This window comes from Colletotrichum abscissum (genome assembly GCF_030869225.1).
Source record: "Colletotrichum abscissum strain IMI 504890 chromosome Unknown Scaffold_19.1, whole genome shotgun sequence".
In the NCBI taxonomy this organism is placed as follows: domain Eukaryota; kingdom Fungi; phylum Ascomycota; class Sordariomycetes; order Glomerellales; family Glomerellaceae; genus Colletotrichum; species Colletotrichum abscissum.
Genome location: NW_026850087.1, coordinates 43,954 through 62,464, shown reverse-complemented (window position 1 = coordinate 62,464; position 18,511 = coordinate 43,954). Strand labels below are relative to the sequence as shown.

General features: G+C 51.2%; 6 protein-coding genes across 6 annotated transcripts; 4 read left to right on the top strand and 2 right to left on the bottom strand.

Annotated features, from left to right (window-relative positions):
* Positions 1 to 818: 818 nt before the first annotated feature.
* Positions 819 to 2,973, top strand: CABS01_08341 (primary-amine oxidase; the record flags this gene model as incomplete). The annotated part of the gene is made up of 2 exons (XM_060541701.1): positions 819 to 921; positions 992 to 2,973. The coding sequence occupies 2 exons, from the start codon at positions 819 to 821 to the stop codon at positions 2,971 to 2,973; spliced, it is 2,085 nt and encodes a 694-aa protein (XP_060401858.1).
* A 414-nt stretch (positions 2,974 to 3,387) lies between these two features.
* On the bottom strand, positions 3,388 to 4,776 carry CABS01_08340 (uncharacterized protein; the record flags this gene model as incomplete). Its single annotated transcript, XM_060541700.1, has 1 exon — positions 3,388 to 4,776. One exon carries the CDS (start codon positions 4,774 to 4,776, stop codon positions 3,388 to 3,390), a length of 1,389 nt encoding a protein of 462 aa, XP_060401857.1.
* A 1,106-nt stretch (positions 4,777 to 5,882) lies between these two features.
* On the bottom strand, positions 5,883 to 7,507 carry CABS01_08339 (dienelactone hydrolase; the record flags this gene model as incomplete). Its single annotated transcript, XM_060541699.1, has 3 exons — positions 5,883 to 6,553; positions 6,679 to 7,122; positions 7,186 to 7,507. 3 exons carry the CDS (start codon positions 7,505 to 7,507, stop codon positions 5,883 to 5,885), a joined length of 1,437 nt encoding a protein of 478 aa, XP_060401856.1.
* A 651-nt stretch (positions 7,508 to 8,158) lies between these two features.
* Positions 8,159 to 9,935, top strand: CABS01_08338 (chromate transport protein ChrA; the record flags this gene model as incomplete). The annotated part of the gene is made up of 3 exons (XM_060541698.1): positions 8,159 to 8,224; positions 8,460 to 8,581; positions 8,648 to 9,935. 3 exons carry the CDS (start codon positions 8,159 to 8,161, stop codon positions 9,933 to 9,935), a joined length of 1,476 nt encoding a protein of 491 aa, XP_060401855.1.
* A 1,507-nt stretch (positions 9,936 to 11,442) lies between these two features.
* On the top strand, positions 11,443 to 13,115 carry CABS01_08337 (uncharacterized protein; the record flags this gene model as incomplete). The annotated part of the gene is made up of 3 exons (XM_060541697.1): positions 11,443 to 11,917; positions 12,010 to 12,278; positions 12,348 to 13,115. The coding sequence occupies 3 exons, from the start codon at positions 11,443 to 11,445 to the stop codon at positions 13,113 to 13,115; spliced, it is 1,512 nt and encodes a 503-aa protein (XP_060401854.1).
* Positions 13,116 to 13,503: 388 nt separating this feature from the next.
* On the top strand, positions 13,504 to 18,184 carry CABS01_08336 (amidohydrolase; the record flags this gene model as incomplete). Its single annotated transcript, XM_060541696.1, has 7 exons — positions 13,504 to 13,657; positions 13,714 to 13,772; positions 13,841 to 13,911; positions 13,998 to 14,289; positions 14,363 to 15,151; positions 15,222 to 15,326; positions 16,544 to 18,184. The coding sequence occupies 7 exons, from the start codon at positions 13,504 to 13,506 to the stop codon at positions 18,182 to 18,184; spliced, it is 3,111 nt and encodes a 1,036-aa protein (XP_060401853.1).
* Between the last annotated feature and the right edge of the window lie 327 nt (positions 18,185 to 18,511).

The window sequence follows — 18,511 nt, the reverse complement described above, 5'->3', positions numbered from 1 at the left end:
AGATGAGTGCCGATTCAGCCGCCGCCGCCCCCTCGGTCCAGGGGCTGGGGATCCCTGGGGCTGCATGGTCGATTTTCCTTCCTAATTCAGTAAGTAACTTGCCCATGGCATCCCTTGGTCTTGACTAGACACCTCATGCACACCTGTCGTTATTCACACTTACTTTCACCTTGACACACTCAGATCTCAGAACCAATCTGAATCGCTCTTCTGTTGCTTCAAAGCGCGCTTTTGATTGCAATCCCCTCTGCCTCGAGATCGAATCTGATTACTCAATTACGAAATCACCCGGCAGCAATGCCGGTCCACTTGTCGCACCCCGGCCCGGTCTCTGCTCTCCCCAAAATCTCCGCCTTCCGCTGTTCCGCTACAGAATGGGGCTAAGCAGCGCCGAAATCGCCAAGCGCGAGTCGCTCGACAGGGACTCCCAGCGACAGGGTCTATGAAGACGCCAGAGTTGCTTGCACTGTGGTCTTGACATGACGGTGCACATTGCAATTTATCTTACGTTTGTCATTAGGAGAGCTCCGCAAGACGCTGCAGTTGGCCCTCGTACGATTGTCACGTCCACAGACGCCCCAGCATCACTTTTCCAACTATAAGAGGTATACTTGCCCGCATTACGGTTTTGCCTTCTATCTGTTACCAGTCACATTTCTCTACCAGGAACCAAACCGAAGACTACTTCGCATCGTTTTCACACCAGCCCTCCATCCTGTTTGCCAGGTCTCTCACTTCATCACTTATCAACAATCGACCTTGGTCGAATCACAAATACCACCGTATGGAATATTTGCACAGCCCAGACAGCCCTCATCATGATTGCAGACACCTCTTCTATAGCCGGTTACACAATCTTCCGGGAAGAGCCCAGCGATACCGTTCCAAATCTGTCTACTCAGCATCGAGTACATCCTCTGGGTATGAACATCAACTCCCTCGTTTCTGCATCATCACGATATTTGAGCTACTTACTGACTCCTTCTTGAAGATCAGCTATCGATTGAAGAGATTCAGCTTGCTGCGAAACTCATCAAGAACTATGCTAGTCCCAAGGAGCTCAAATTCAACTGCCTGACTTTGCGCGAGCCCAAGAAGAACGAATACGCTGCCTTCAAGTCTGGTCTCGGCCCTCGCCCTGAACGCCGCGCCTTCGCCATTGTCATCACCAAGGGAACTTCCCAGGTGACTGAGGTTGTTGTCAACTTGGAAAGCACTCAGGTGGAACTGTGGAAGGATGTCGCGGATGTTGCCCCGACTCTCACCTTGGAGGATCTAGACATCTGCGAGACCGTCACTCGAGCTGACCCTCGCGTCATTCAAGCTTGCCGCGAAATCGGCATCTATGACATGTCAAAAGTCTTTATCGACGCGTGGGCCATTGGGTTCGATCATCGATGGGGTACCGATCGCCGCCTTCAGCAGGGCATTGTCTACTATCGCAATTCTCCCGACGACAACCAATACGCCCACCCGTTGGACTTCTCGGTCGTCGTCGACACTGAAAAGGCCGAAGTTCTCTCCGTCGACATCCGACTGGTCAACGGCGAGCGCACCAAGGTGTCTCTCCAGGAGCACAACTACTTGCCCGAGTTCATCAGCAATGGCTACCAGGACAGGCTCAAGCCCATCGACATTAGCCAGCCGCAGGGCGTTTCTTTCCGCATGGACGAGAACGAGATCTCATGGGCGGGATTGAAGATGCATATTGGCTTCAACTACCGTGAGGGTATTGTTCTGTCCGACGTCAGGATTGACGATGAGGGCCGTGAGCGAAGCCTCTTCAACCGCATCAGCGTGGTCGAGATGGTGGTACCCTATGGCAATCCGGACCCTCCGCACCAACGTAAGCACGCTTTCGACGTGGGCGAGTATGGCACTGGCTTCATGACCAATTCCCTCAAGCTCGGATGCGACTGCAAGGGAGCGATTCACTACATGGATGCCATCATGGCTGTTGGGAGCGGTGAAGCGGCTATCGTCAAGAATGCCATTTGCATTCACGAGGAAGACAATGGCCTGCTTTACAAACATACCGATTACCGCGACGGTACCGTCATCTCAGCCCGCGACCGCAAACTCATCATCTCGCAGATCATCACAGCTGCGAACTATGAGTACTGCTTCTACCACACATTCCTCCTGGATGGTACCTACAAGCTGGAAGTCAAGTTGACAGGTATGCTCAATACCTACTGTATGCACCCCAGTGAAACGGCGGCCCCATACGGTACAGAAGTCGCCCCGTTCATCAACGCCCACAACCACCAGCACATTTTCTCTCTGCGTGTGGACCCAGAAGTCGATGGGCCCAACAATTCAGTCCTGCAGAATGATGCGGCGCTTTCCGATGATCCTCTCGGGTCCCCTGGCAATCTCTATGGTAACGGCTTCTACTGTAAGAAGACACCCATCCGAAATGCCGGTGGCGCCGACTATTGCCATGAGACAGGCCGCTCTTGGGACATCATCAACCCCAACAGCATCAATCCCGTGGCTAAGAAGCCTGTCGCCTACAAGATTCTCAACAACAACTGCCCTACCATACTCGCTAAGCCTGGAAGCATGGTAGAGAAGAGAGCTGCCTTCACCCGTAAGGCGCTCTGGGTCACCCCGTATAAGGACTATGAACTGTTTCCAGCGGGTGATTATGTATGCCAATCGAGCGGCGATGAGGGCCACCCGCATAACTCAACAATTGTGGACTGGGTCAGCAAGAAGGAGCCGGTTGAGAATACCGACATCGTCTGTTACATCCAGTTCGGCCTGACACACTTCCCGCGCACCGAGGATTTCCCGGTCATGCCAGCTGAGCCTGTTGGGGTCATGATCAGAGCCTCCAACTTCTTCAAGAAAAACCCAGCTCTGTGGGTGCCGCCTTTCATTGTTGCCGTGGACAAGACATCCAAGAACGCATTTGCCAAGTCGGAGCCCGCCGAGTCGTGCTGTGGCACCAGAGACAGCAAATTGTGACGCCCCCAGCCTTTGACGACAGGCTCTGGAACGATAGCTGCGGGGACAGGTATTGGTAGCAGCGTTCAATCCTCATAGTAGTACCTTATATGTAGTACAGTACAGTCATTCCCGCAGAATAATAAAACCGAACGCTGATCTTCATCACTATCAAGTCTTGTATTCCCTCCAGCCAGGAATTCACATGTGAAGACCCCGTATTATGTTACTACAGTTGAGAAAATAGCTCACCTCGAGATGAACTTGTGTATTCAGGACTTCATTGCCACGAATTTGGATCAATTACAAACACCTAAATGAAGTAGGATTGTTTATGGGCCACATGTTCATTTTGACCGCTTTATGGCGTTGCAGATGTGCATAACACTTCCTTCACCGCTCACAGCGCAACCGCACGCTACCTCAGTTAACAAGTCATAGCACTAGGACGTGTGGGCTGAGATGGCTGAAGATTTCAAGCCAAGTCTTCTCTCCAGATCTGGACGGCCAAATGGTCTTGAAGAAAGATTTGACCGCGTCGATCGAAGCGAATCGCATATCATCGTATATCACGTCAGCCATGTCAAGAACGGCCTTTTGCTCCTCTGCCGATGAAACGTGGGCTCCGGCGATGAACAGCGGGAAGACGATGCAGTTAAGATTGTTTGCCTCCCGAGGAATCTCAAATATGCAAGCGAGGCAGGATTTGACATGCTGCTGCACAAGCGGGTGACGGGTCGGAAGACCACAAATGGCTCTATACAGGTACAGCAAGGCGGTGTGTTGGAAGATGCGGACGAGGGTGAATGCATGTACAGCCTCGGCTTCTGTTGCAGACGTGGAGCAGTCGGATACCTCGGAGGGGCTCTGGCCGTCAGCATCGGCGACAGTCAGTGGCGCATAGACTGGACGAAGGGACGCTTCGAATTCGCGGATGCGCTCGATAGACAGATCCTCGGCCATGCTTCTCGTCGCTTGTAGGTACAGGCCCATCTTGGCAATTTCGCGAAAGACGGACGCCAGGGAGCATCTACCCAACGGGTCACGACCCCACCAAACAGGGCCCTTATCGAGCCGGTGCCACACGTCAGGAGGGAATGCCGGAGGCTTACCCTGAATCATGGATGTTGTGAGATCCGTCGTCGCGAACTCTGAGAGCAGCATGTGCAGCGGCTCGGGGGCTGTCGACACTACGGCCTCGATGCCACCTAAATGCTCGAGGATAGCTAGGATGCCATTGTAATGACTAGAGGTCGAGGCTGACTTGAGGATGCAACCCATGTATCCGTCATCAAAGTACAAGAGGATGACGGCAAATAAGAGCCCGGTCGTGGGTCCATCCCTCTTGGGCTCAACGCAGCAGCGGTCTATCTCGGTTCGAACGGCAGCCAGGCATTCCAGCCGCTTCTTGCTGAGAGAATCGTGGTCGTGCGTACCGTCTTGTAGGAGCCTGTGAGAGTCAGACAGCAAACAAGCAGCGAGCAAAACGACGCGGTGCTCCAGAGCCACCGAACTCGGAGGAGCACACGGTTCCTCTGCCGTGGAGAGAAGTGGCCAGACGCGAAGATGGAAATAGTCAAGAGCGCGCCGCTCGCACACTTCAAGGTAAACGGTCAAGTGCAAGTCGTTTCGTGGGATGCAGTAGGCTGGAGGAACATGAGGAGTTGGCCGTGTGCTCCATCTAATGAGTCGGCTATTGTAGTCGCACTTGGTGCCGGAGGCAGCGCATTGGCGGCAAGTCGGCTTAGAGAGACTGCATTTGATGCGTCGCTTCTTGCAGGACCAACAAGAGCCCTTGACAACTCTGACTCGGTTGGGAGGCATGTTCTCCGGGAGTTTCGAGGGTTGTGGATGCGAGGCTCAAATAGATTCAAGCGATGGACTTGTAAATTGGATTTTTCTCGGTGGGCGTTGACGAAGTAGGAGTCTCTGCAGCATGCCCAGTTTAGCGGCATTCAATCTAGGACTATAGAGAGACACGGAACTTGGAAGGCGACTCACATCCGGCATACTTGAGCTACTGGGCACTCTTTGGCAGTATAGGCAACAATATGTGTTGCCACTAAATTGATTCCGACTTGAACGATCCATGCGGCAGGTAAGGCGGGTTTTTGACGAATAGATGAGGTAGAGATGGAGGATGTCAAAAGTTGAGAAGCAAGCAGACGCCTGTGATGGGAAGGCCAACACAAGGAGAAAGTAAGACACGGGTTTGATGGGGCCTTACTGTTGACGGCAGCAAAGTGTATGAGTGACGGCGAAGGTGTCTTCCGACGTAAGTATATCCCGTGAATGAATCGAAAGAAAGGTTGCAGTTGGTTCAGCGGACGGGAGCGGGGAGAACTTTGTAGGAATCCAGACTTGTCCGGCCATGGGTTCGGGCAGGGAGCCAAGGAGGAGGGATCTTCCCAGCGAGCGTGTGCCGGGCCCGTGTGACTTGGATGCGTGGCTGCTTGGTTACGCCCATTGGGGGATGTGGTGGGTGGAGATGCGGGGCAGGCAGCCCGACACGCCGGCATTAACATTGGATGTATCAAGGATTACGTACTCTGGACTGCATCCTCCGTATCGGAGAGAGAGAGATAAGCATCACAATGATGATGTAAGCAAAGCATCCGTGCCCTGCCCGGAGATGGATTATGATCTCTTATCTAAGGTTTTGTTAGGTTGCTGAGCGCTCGATAACGCCCTGTTTAAACTTGTCCGAACGCGACCTGGTTATTTTCTGCTGTAATGCCATCGATTGGTCTTGGCATCATCGAGCTGCCGATGTATAGATCACCCGCGAACGGTAAATACAACATAATGGCTCAATTGGTGTAGGTTGAAGCCTACCTACGTGCAAAGGAGAATGTAATGAGATTTTGAACATCGATACAATTCCTCATCCCGCGTGAAATAGGTTCCGTGTAACACAAGCAAGGCCAGTTCTATGTTGTACTTGTAGGCTTCGGCCTTTCCGTTAACGGCTTCGCGGCTGGATGTCCCTCCTTCTGACCCCCTTTCTGGTCCTTGGTCGTCCCTCCACTGTTTTGCTTGCCTTTGGCTGTCTTTTCATCTCCGACCGCTTCTTCATGCCAGCCCGGCACAAGCTCATTATCGGCCTCCCCTTCATTGTCATCCCACCCTCTCAGAACTCTTCTTGCTGCTTCTCTACCGACAACGGGGAGTCTCTCAACGCCAATCTTGCGCCCTGCTTCTGGCACAAGATTCGGGTCTAGCAACCCAACTTGCACCAACACGCTCGCTTGATCCCAATACACATGCTCGTGGTAGAGTTTGCCTCCTCTCAGCCCAACGATGCTAACAACAAGCACCTCGACCCGTTTGTTCGTTGCTGGGACGCCTGGCAGAATCCATGGCATCTCTTCCGTGTGTTTGAAACGGACGTGAACCTCATCAACGACACGATCAGTCCCGATAGTGCGGGAAATAAGCGTAAGTTTCATTGACGGGGGGTTGTTGAAGAATTGCTTGTAAAAGGCTTCCAGCTCTTGCGCTCCGACTCCGCCGGCCAATGTCGGAATATGAGTGACATGAGGGGTCTTGTGTGTTGTATACGATGAAAGGGTTTGGTTTAGGTTGCGAGTGAAGAACTTGCCTGCAAATAGGTCAGCTTCGAGTCTTGGGCCATGATCCGCTTCGCCGAGATCATTGGGGACATCGCAAGCTCATCTGTCCACGCAGTTGAGAGCAATTGGCCCAGAAAGTAAGCGAAATGCTTACCCTGCACATTTTGCTCCAACACGAGCTCCAAGTCGGCATGATTATTGAACGCCTTCTTCGCCGCACCAAGGCTTCGGCTCCATGCCAATTCAGCCGAAACTGGATGGTACTCGTCCAAATCGTGCTCTGCAAAACCAGGCTCCGCATCGTAGGTGTAACTCGGATACGCTAGCTGCAGCATTCCTCCGATTCCCATGCCGTTTTCCACCCTTTTTCGGGTCGTGCGTCGCTTCCCTTGAATCCCCACCATCTGGCTCTGTTTTGTGACACCAATCTCCTCCCCCGCGGCGAGATGAACAAGAGCGGAAATGCTGCTAGGAAAGTGGCCCTTGGGATCGGGGATCGCCGTTGGGTAGTATGCAATGAGAAGACCCAGCTTGAACTCTGGATTGTTGTCCATGACATGATAGTGTTCAAGACAGGCAGCTGCGGCATCTCCGTATGCTTTCGAATGGTTGAGTGAGCTTTTGTATCTTCTCTTTGATTTTGTAATGGCACTTTACTAACCCACGATTCCAAATGTCTCACAAGGGCCCATATTGGTTTTGCTCAACGATCGGAGTTTGTTGCGGTACTCTTTCGCGTTGCCCCCCATCGGGAGGTACTCCACATCGAAGTCCTCATCGCGCCACTCGTCTAGCGTGAGTTGGTCAAACTCTTCACTTTCCGCACTGATATACAGCTTCGGTCGACCTCTTGGAAAGTCCTTGGACAGGAAGTTAGGATCTCTGTGGACGGGGCGATTCCAATTGTCCGAGACGATGCGCGCATTTCGTCCTTCGGAATCCGGCACAGCGGCCTTGACCAGCTTTGGGATGTCGATATTCATGATTTGTTATTCTCACAGTCTCGGTATACCTGCCTAAGTCATGTAGATAAATACTGCTTTGTGAAGTGTATAGGAGAGTAGAAACGACTTACTCCCATTTATAATACATCGTGGGAGAACTTGAAATCGCCTGGTTGTGACGTCATGCCCGTCCCCGAGCTATCGTCCACAGACCCGTTCGTCTGTGGAGTGCATTCACAACCAATCACATCGCGCAAGAGGTGAACAGACGAGGTCTTCTTTATGAGCGTCACTGTGTCGTGTTCCCTTACATTCGGACTTCCCTAGAGGTAGTCCTACTTACAGAAAGATGACAGATGCACGTTCCCTGGCGCCCATCTCAGATTCTTGATACTCTATTCTGTGGAAAGTGAACATAAGACTTTATCTTGGCATGCGCTAAGATGTCACGGGATATGACGTGCGCTGCGCCAAAATTTTGACAGATTGGGCCACCGAATGCTGGTGAAGACGATGTGCGTAAAGGTGAGATTGTGAAGACACAACTCTCCCTATCGTAACGTATCTCGTCCTAATTGAGGCCTTTTCTTTTGGGCATCACCTGGCCGACTCAACTGTGTGCTTCGCGAAGGCGTTGGATCGCGCCCGACGCAAACTTTTACTCACTTTGTCCTGTTCGCTGCTCAAGAAATGCGTGCTCCAGCTTGGGAGCAAAGCCTACGAGAGAAGGCAGCGCGTATGGCCGGCACCTTCAAGGTTAATTGGCATCTGGGATTGACGGCGTTTGGAGGGCCACCAGTGCATTTCAAAATAGTACACAGGACCTTGCTATCTCCATGTCATTGAGGCCAGCTGCTTACATGTGGGCTGGATTAGTTCCATGATCGATTCGTGAGACGTCTGCAATGGATCGATGATCAAATGGTACGACTTTGAATTGCCACCATTCGCGAACCATCGCTTTCACTTGCTAATATTATGCGAACCCTAGTATCGAGAGCTGTTCAGCATCTCCCAAGCTCTTTCTGGGCCGGCTAGCACCAAGATGCTTTATTGCATCAATCTCATCCAAGACGGCCTTCTCGGCGCCATCCTGGCCTTCATGATCTGGAGGTATGTGCTCTCGGGACTCCTTAATAATCGTCACCATCGCAAACCCGTCTAATGATCGCATCCCAGCTTACCCGGTGCCCTAGGAATGTACGGCCTCTCTTTGGGCGTTTCTTATATCGGGTCGAGTCTCCCGCGCGCAGTCTATGCACTTCTTTCCGGCCTCAACGCTGCCACTGTCGGCATCATCGCCCATGCAGCCGTGGAGCTCTCGGACAAAAGCATCAATGACAAGCTTACAAGGACACTCGTGTTTCTCTCTGCCGCAGCGGGCATAATGTATAACGCGATATGGTTCTTTCCAGTACTCATGTGTGCTGCGGGCTGTTCGGCTATCGTACACGACTACCGCTGGATTCAAAAGCCGGTGGTCCGGGCCAGAGAGATGATGCGAGCGTTACTCGGCAAGAGACAAGGTGGATCATCTACCCCAACCCTCCAGAGTGTGGATGTTGGCGGTGAGATTCACCTCCCATCAAGTAGGCGAACGTCCACGCCGCAAGACAGAAACGCTGGCCACACGGCAATCTCACCTGCCATTCTCCGGCCTTCACCATCCGAGCATCAGGTCGCCAGTACCTCGCGCGCCGAACAGGGTCCGATTGCGCCGCCTATGGAAGCCGATGCACGCCGCTCTCTAGCTGGGTCCGAGCCACGGATTATTCCAAGGGAATTCCAACTGCAATTTTCCTGGAAAACCGGCGCTGCTATCATAGCAACCTTCTTCGCCACTTTCATCACTGTGATGGCCATTCGAGGAATGATCCCAGATCCTCCAGTCCTTTATAGTCTGTTCTCTAATCTCTACCTTGCGGGAACCATTATCTTTGGCGGCGGCCCTGTAGTCATTCCGTTACTTCGGGAGTACATTGTGGCCGAGGGCTGGGTATCTCCGAGGGATTTTCTTATCGGTCTTGCTATTGCGCAGTCCTTCCCTGGCCCCAACTTCAACTTTGCCGTTTTTCTGGGCGGCCTGACTGCCGCCAACGCGGGACATCCTGCGAGCATAGGCGCCGCCATCGCCTTTGCTGGCATCTTCACCCCAGGACTAGTCCTTGTTCACGGCACCATGGGCGTTTGGGGGGCATTGCGGAGCAGGCCCTGGGTGAAGGCCATGGTGCGGGGCGTGAACGCCTCAGCTGTCGGGCTGATCTACACTGCAGTCTACCGGATCTGGCAGGTCGGGTACCTTGACGAGGGCTTCCAGTCAGGGAGGCCCTTAGGTGATGACCCTTGGTGGGTTGTTGTCACCGCTACTGCGTATGTCGGGGGACGGTATTATAAGTTGGCAGCGCCGTTGGCGGTCTTACTCGGGGCGACGATGGGTTTGGTTAGGTATGGCGTTGTGTCTACGTAGATGTTAGCATTAGATCAAGAGGATGAGCTCGAAAAGGGCTTTGGGCTCGCCGCCTGACAGAGGAACTTAGCCCATTCACCACGCTTGTCTTACAGATAAAAGGTGGAGAGAACGCACATAAGCGCCGAATCCTTAATAGCTTCCTTGTTGACTTGAAGTCAAGGCCCGCTGAATTCTAACTCTGAGCGATGATTTGTAATAATTGCGTAAACAAGCTTGGGATTTGTCTGAAAAGGTTGAATGAGGCCCAAGGTTCCTATCTGTTGCACGACGTATCAAAAGTGTGTTGGTCAGCCCAAGTGGCTTCAGTGTACTGAGTGAACGAGCATGGAAGAAATGCAGATATATTATGAGACCTCTTTGCTCAGTTTATTTCAGCGATCTCTCATCGCCGCCCTGGAGATCATCCTACCCCCTTCATCGTTGGCCAATCCCCTACATTCTATCAATGCTTCATCTCACGACATAATGGTCTTGAATGTTCCCGTATTGATCAAAATTCACCGTCCGAGTGACAACACAGTTCCTAGTATCTTTGGCATCTTTATGTATGCTCAATCCATGGCGAACAATTGGGCAGAACTCACAAACGCGTTAAACCGCTCACTGCCCGGAGTAATTGGTAATCTTAAAGCTGCTGCCATTGGTGATTGACCTTTTGGAGCACGATGGACTTCCAAGCTGACAGAATACGCCGTTCAATATTCTAGGGATGATGGACATCCGCTCGAGTGCTCATTGTGCATCCCGACTAATGCTCGATCAACTCAGCCGGCACAGCAACCACGGAGGGGAGGGAGAAAGCGAACAACAACATGTGACATGTTTGCATTCCAAATCAATGACTAGGTCATGTGGCGAGTTTTGAGGATGATGCGGATGATAGTTCTTCTACCTTATCAACACATTCGGCCAGTTATCGTTGACGTTTCATAGGAAATCATAAAAAAGCTGAGAGCTGGACACCAACATAGTGGAGCAGTCACACGAGGAATCACATTTGCGTGATGAATTCATCTAAACGATGCTCCAGAACGAATGAGACGACATTTGTCTTGCACTATGCGAGGTGCTCGGAATCAGCTTGCGGAAGGGTTGAGACGGCAGTATTCAAACCTGTCTACAGACTTTCTTCGTACCCAACTATTTGCGGCAGCTTATTTCGCTTCAAATTCACAACTTGTCGAGGATTGCAGGCTCTGTACACAACGGTCAACTCGAGGTTGACTTTTTGACTCATAAAGCGTCCCGGCTTCACCCACGTACTGAAAACTCTTGCTTTCTTTTGCACATGGGGAGTTGAACCCGGAACTCAACGAAAGCCGCACTATCACCGGCCATCCACAAGACGTCTTACTAAGCAGTCCCATGGTTTACCGCAGTACACGAGCCGACTTGTGACGTCAAGCGACTGACTCAACTCCTTTGGACACCTCCCCATCGAAGACTCCTTCTTTCAGCAAAGCCACCCCAACATCGATAACCTGAGAGCAAGCTCTCTGCAAACATGTCACGATCCCGTAGCGGGTGCCTGACTTGCAAACGGCGCCATTGCAAGTGCGACGAGACCAAACCCGAGTGTCTGCAATGTCTCGGTCAGGGTATCAAATGTGCAGGCTACAATGTCGTATTGCGTTGGGATGCCGGCATCGCTTCACGGCGCCGGTATACAGGAGCGCTGGAACCGTCAGAAACGCTCCATATCGAGCCTACAGAGACGACAAGGCCGAGGAGGCGCACGTCCAGAAAGCCATCTAGTGGAATAGTTTCGTCATTCGAATTGGCAATCCCACCAGAACGAAATTTCATAGGAAACACAAATGTCCCCTCAAAGCCGTTTCCAGTGGTTCGCTCTCCAGGTCCTGAGATGCCCAGTACATTGAACGAGGCCTTCCAGACGTCCCTGCAATCCCCCGTGTCCTCACTAGAGGGATTTTCATGGGCGGGCTGGACAGAGCAGGATCGAGATCTTTACGAAAGATGTACGTCTTCGATCCAAATAATTGTCAACTCAAGGCCGCGGACGAATATTTTCCATGAGCTGAAAGAATTCTGGGCTAACAAAACTTGTCAGTTGATCAAAGCACCATCTTTCATCTATATTCAACTCATCGAGATGACTGGTTCCGAACAAGCCTTCGCCGCCTTGCGAGTGATTCGGAAGCCCTTTGCTCTATTCTCATAGCCACCCATCTCTATGTGTCAAGCCCAGACAATCCTTCATCACTGTTCGAGGAGTACTACGTTCGCGGGCTACATTTATTCCGTAAACAGCTTGAGAATCACGACGGCAGCATCAACGTTGGAGTGATGTACGCCGGGCTGTTCATTTGCACGCTTAATGTGAGCACCCCTGAAGGACCTGTATTTGATTGTCGTTCATATTCTAACAATTCCCTTCAACCAACACAGCTTTTCCAAGGCACACCGTGGTCGGTTCATTTGGAACTAATGATGACCGTCTATGGCCTAGGAGGGAGTTTGCACGCGTCTGCAGTCCTAGACAATCCTGAGACCCACTTTCCCCTTGAACTCATGGCAGTGATGGACATACCGACGTTCGTACGTGGCCGTTCCACCACGACACTATGCCTGTGGCAGAGATTGAGACAGGGCAAGAGATCCAACAATACGGAGCAGGATGATGGGATTGAAGGAGTTACTAGTTTGCCTAGGTCACTTCTCGATATCTTCTCGTCTATTCAGACTGAAGCTTCAGAAAGTGCCTTCATTTCATGGCCAGGAGAGGTTGGAGAAATACCTCAAATCCATTTATGGGAAGCTTATCGCTTTGCGGGGATCCTCACTGGTCGGCGACTGAGGAAAGACCCATGTCTTTCATCGCTAGCTCTATCCACGGAGGTCATCGTCGGTCGCCTTGTGGCAGCCATTGATGCCCTCTGCGACACGCGGAACCGACCCGAGTATAGCCACTTGCTCACATCTAACTCGCTCCTATATCCATATGTCGCGGCACGGCTAGAAGTTGCCATCTTGCGACATCGGCCCTCCTGGATGGAGTCGCTGCGCCGAGCTTGCGGTATTTGTCAACCCTACGGCAAAACCGCGAACGCAGATAACATTGCACGCATGCTGGATGAGGCTTGGGAGGTGGACGACGATGATTACGACATTGATGAGCAAGCCAGACGGAGAAATGTGGAGATTGCACTTTTTTGAGCGACCGTCTCCTGGGCTCAAGACACGGATTATTAGTAGATGGGATTGGAAGGTTCGACTGCCCCATAGTTACACTGGCACGATCCGGTAATTATCGAAATTCTGTTTAGCTCGCTCCCCAGGGTAAAATGACAAGGGTTCGCCGGCTACGTTAAACCGCTTTGGGTATGTCTAAGAGCCAATGATGTGTCTGCTCTTTATCGCCCTTCTCGGAAGCGGGTCGTCGCTAGCTAATACCCCAGATTCGAGTTGGAGTGGAGTTAGTGCTTATCATTCAGCAGCCAAAAGTGGACGTCCAGTTAAAGCTCTAACGAGGAAAATGGATACTTGGGCTCCGAGTTCTGAGATATTCAAAAGAGTGCATTGCCGTGGACTGTGATTGTCGAACATGGCACATGTTGAGAAGGTTTCATTCTACGGCCATCTCGTGCATAACACCGACACAGAATCTCAAGCGGTTAGAAACTCGTCAACAAGCAGCACCATGGATGGGCCCCAAGGAGACACGTACTTTCCTCCTGGCAGTGCCAGACTTTTGTCAGGTCAGTTTTTGACCTTCCGCTGTCTCAACTTGCTGTACTGACATCGTTTGTCATAGAAGAAGAATCCACTCTAGTCCTAATTCCCACCCCAACCTCAGACCCTAATGACCCCTTGGTAAGTCGTTTGCGGCTGTTCTCTGTTAGTTTACGACTTTGTCAACTGACAAACTGACCATATTCAAGAATTGGAACCTGACCCGAAAATGCGTCAACACTATGTTCGTGCTTGCTGTCACTGTGGCAGTCTTCGCTGCGTGAGACCCCTCTCCCCCATCTATGCCCCAAGAAATGGGGCATTTGAATCGATTGAGCGACTATTCCAATGACACTCGGCCTTTAGAATGACTATGCAGATGATATTCTGGCAGCAAATGAAGGTCGAGCTGGATATGACCTACGACGAACTCAACGCAGGTGTTTCTTTCAATGTCGTCGGACTCGCCCTCGGATGCCTTTGCATCATTCCCTTCACAAAGAAGTACGGTCGACGATCCACATATATCTTATCGACCGCTATAATGGCTGCAACATCCTGGTGGAGCAGCCGATTGCGTACGGTTCCCGAGATGTATATCACGAACCTACTCTATGGCTTGGCTGGATCAACAAACGAGACCATAGCCGAGATGACGGTATGACTGACATATGCCCTCACTGACCACCAATGGTAATTGAAGTTCACTAACGCGCTATTTTTCTTGCCAGATTGCAGATCTCTTTTTCGTTCATCAGCGAGGCCTAGCAAACGGCTTTTACATCACCGCCGTCATGATCGGGAATTTTCTCGCCCCCACACTCGCCGGTCTCCAAGCAGCTTCGATGGGTTGGCGATGGGCCTACTACACTGTCGGGATCTTCCTGACGCTTTTGTGTCTCTTGTTTTTGTTTTTCTTCGAAGAGACGAAGTATGTGCCCATCTCTGTTGGATCCTCAACCACTGAAACTCCAGATTTGGAGGAAATAGCGAATAAACTGCACGAAACGAAGTGTGGCTCAGCCGCAGCAAACTCTGCCAGCGATATTAAACCTTTCGAGACACATCCCATTCAAGACATCGAACGAGCCGAGCAGTCGACCCCGCTGCCCAATACGTACTGTCAACGTATGCGTTTGTCCACAACAACGGACGAACCACTGGTCTCCAGCTACATTGCGCCTTTCAAGATGGCCCTCTTTCCGCACGTACTCTTCTCAGCAATCCAATGTGCCAATGCAGTGGCATTTCTGGTCGCGCTGACAAGCTTAAACTCCATCGTTTTCGCTGCTCCACCATACAACTTCAACACAGCTGGAGTAGGTCTCATGCTCATCGGCCCATTCGTTGGCAACATGATCGGCAGTCTGTACGGCGGGATATTTGGTGACTACGTTGTTGTCAGGCTCGCACGTAAGAACCGGGGTATCTTTGAGCCTGAAATGAGACTCTACGTACTCTTGCTACCTGCGTTGATCATGGGCGCCGGAATGATAATATTTGGTGTTACGGCAGATTTGGTCAGTATGAATCGTATTGCGTGATCAAAAAAGGATTGTGAATAAAGTGGCTAATCATAGAGTCTCTCAGGGGATGCACTGGATATATCCGAGTATCGGTGGTGCTTGTTTTGCTTTCGGCATGAGCTCCATGATGGACGTTAGTTTCACGATCATCATTGACACCTATAAAGCCGTGAGTCACTCTAAGTAAAGAAGGATGCCATGGAGCAGGGTTGAATTTATAGATTAACTGACTGGCATAGGCTACCGCGGACTCCTTTGTGTTTATTACGTTCATCCGCAACGCGGGGACTATTGGAATACCCTTTGCCATAGTACCATGGCTTAGCTCAATGAGTCTCACTAATATTTGTATCATTTGTGGCTGCATATCTAGTTCTGTTTGCTTGCTCTTCATCCCATTGCTCATCTGGGGACGACGCATTCGGATTGCATCGCACGTAAGATACCAAAAGATTGTGGCTGAAGGCGGGGGTATTCAGGGCTCTGGAAGAGCTTAGGAAAGAGAGTCAATGCCCCTTGTAGACTTGCATTACGCACTATGTTGGAGTTGAGAAGCCCATCTTGAAATACAACAAGTTCTGTAATCCTATTCCAAAGCTCTTTTCACCCTGATTCCGTAGCCTTGCCGACCGCGACTGAATGCGTCTTGCGAGACTGCTAAACACGACAAAACCTCAAGGCAGAAGACCCGCTGAAAAATCGCTCAAATGACCAAGAGATTGCGAGAAACAGGCGGAGGGGGAATTCAGATTGCGAGATGAGCCGTTGGACAGAACCGACGCAGCCGGGTAACGTTTTACGCCCACTTCAGATCAGTGACACATCCAAATTGACACGCGAAATTTCAAGGGCTATGGTAGCTACATCTCAGCCTTGAGATATCATTGACTACCGAATCAGGGTCACAAAAAATAACAGTATGGCACGAAGCGAGGAATCTAGCCGCTCAGTAAGTAAGAGAAGTACTTGAGCTGAGACGATAAGAAGGCCGTGTGTGATTGGCTCCTAAACTTGCCTAAAACAGTTTCGCGGCCCACAATTTCAGTTCAGCGATGAGCAGGGATTCAACCAAGTACCTAGCACATTCGAGTTTCCAACTATGTGTCGCCACCTCGTGTAACCAAGTCACCTTGCTACGAGATCCCGAAGTCGGCGAGTCGGGAATAGAGAATAGAGAAGTTCATTTCAGATTTCGGTTATTGCCTCAGATGGGACAGGGTTTGTACCAGCCCCAACCAGGGCTAATAAATTCCTCACCTTCCCATCACCTCAATGGTCCGCAGAAACACTCACAAACTCCAGATCACGAGACTCGGGCGAAGCTGAAGTGGTAAGACCTTCCGAAGCTAAGCATCCTACCCAGTTACTGACAATGTTGTTTCTCAGTGCACGAGGTACCTCAACATGCGGACTCTCATCCAGAACGCCCGCATGATCACCACAGACGCTAAGGAAGCACGAGAACTGTGCTGTTTGGCAGTCAATGACCACACTATCCAACACATTGGCCACCTTGACGACGCTTCCATCCAGAACTTCTTACGCCATGGAGAAGAAGTTCAGATAGTGGACCTACAACGGCGCGGTATCATGTCTTCGTTCATCGATGGGCATACCCACCTACTCCAATTCGGGATTTCCCTGTCCAAAATTTCTCTTGGAAATTGTGCGAACCTGGAGGAGATTCGACAGGTCATTCAATCAACTGCACAAGAGGAACCAGATGCACAACGCTTGATGTTTCAGGCCTGGAAGCAATCGGCCACTGGAAGTCTCGTCAGTAGCGAAATGCTGAACGATCTCAGCGAACGTCCGATTTATATTGAGTCGCATGACTTACATGCAGTATGGTGTAACGCGGCCGCTGTGAGAGAATTGGAGATCCCCGACGAGGACATACCTGGCGGTCGAGTTCATCGCACTGCTGATCACTTGCCAACCGGCTTGTTCGAAGATGCTGCTGTCCTTGGCATTATTTGGCCGTTTTTGACACAATGCTTGACGCACGAAGAGAAGTTGGACCGACTCCGGGAAGCCATAGAAACATACAATCGCGCTGGTTATACTTCGGCCATTGACATGGCGGTCGATGAAGATTACTGGAATTTACTACGAGAGCTTTATGAGAAGGGAGAGCTCAACCTACGCTTGGCCGTCCACTTTTTGGTCTCACCGACGGGCTCGACAGAGTCTGATGTAGAGCAAGTGAGACGTGTCAGTCAGCTTCACGAAGCGTACAACATCTTGACGTCTCCAGATTTTCGGGTTGCGGGTATCAAGCTCATGTGCGACGGCGTCATTGACTCATGCACAGCTGCCATTTCTGAACCGTACAAGTCGACTGGACAGTCCGTACAGCCCTACTGGACCGCAGAAGCTCTGAGCAAGGTCCTGACTGCGGCAGATGATGGCATGCTGCAAGTCGCAATGCATGCAATTGGAGATGAGGCGGTGACTCTGGCAATCAACGGCTTGGAGGCGCTGGGTACGACGGGGAAACGGCATCGCATCGAACACTTGGAAGTCACCAAGCCCGAAGATGCTAAGCGACTTGGGCGCTTGGGCATCACTGCCTCTATACAGCCCGTTCATTGCGATCCCGTCCAGAACATTGACTGGACACCGCTCATCGGACAAAAACTATGCAGCCGAGCCTTTGCATATCGAGAGTTCGCGGACCACGGGGCTAGGATCGCTATTGGTAGCGATGCGCCTACAGCTCCTCACTCGCCGTGGAATAATCTCTTCAACGCAACAACTCGCAAATCTTATAATAGGCCGTATGGAGAGGAAACGATGAATGCGGAATTCAAGCTCACGCTCGTCCAAGCATTGGCGGCTACCAATATCGGCGCCGCCTACTCTTGTTTTGCGGAGGATATGGTCGGAAGCCTCGAAGTGGGAAAACGAGCTGATTTCATCGTCCTTGATCCGATAGGTGACTGGAAGGGGGAACCATTGTCACTTTTATCATGTAATGTAACGAGCACTTGGCTGGGCGGGCGAAAGGCTTGGTCCAAAGACTAAGATAGGTAGGAGACAGGAAAGGATGAATTCCGCTGCAAGAGAGCCCATTTATCGCGTCGATGCCCCAGCTGGCAGATCTGTAATGGGCACTGTTACCTTCCTTAACAGATCAACATTGACTTGTGCGATGAACAATTGTAGATAGCCTAGTAGTATAGATGGAGTCAACTCTCATTGCGTGCGATTGCTGTGATTACAGAATCGATGTGGTCATATATACCGCTAGACATGCAGGGATTATTCGTGTCGGTGACCTATGCTGACAACGTGCAGTGCGACCTTCTTGATTTGGAATGATGGATTCTTCATCAACACCCTTATGAGATA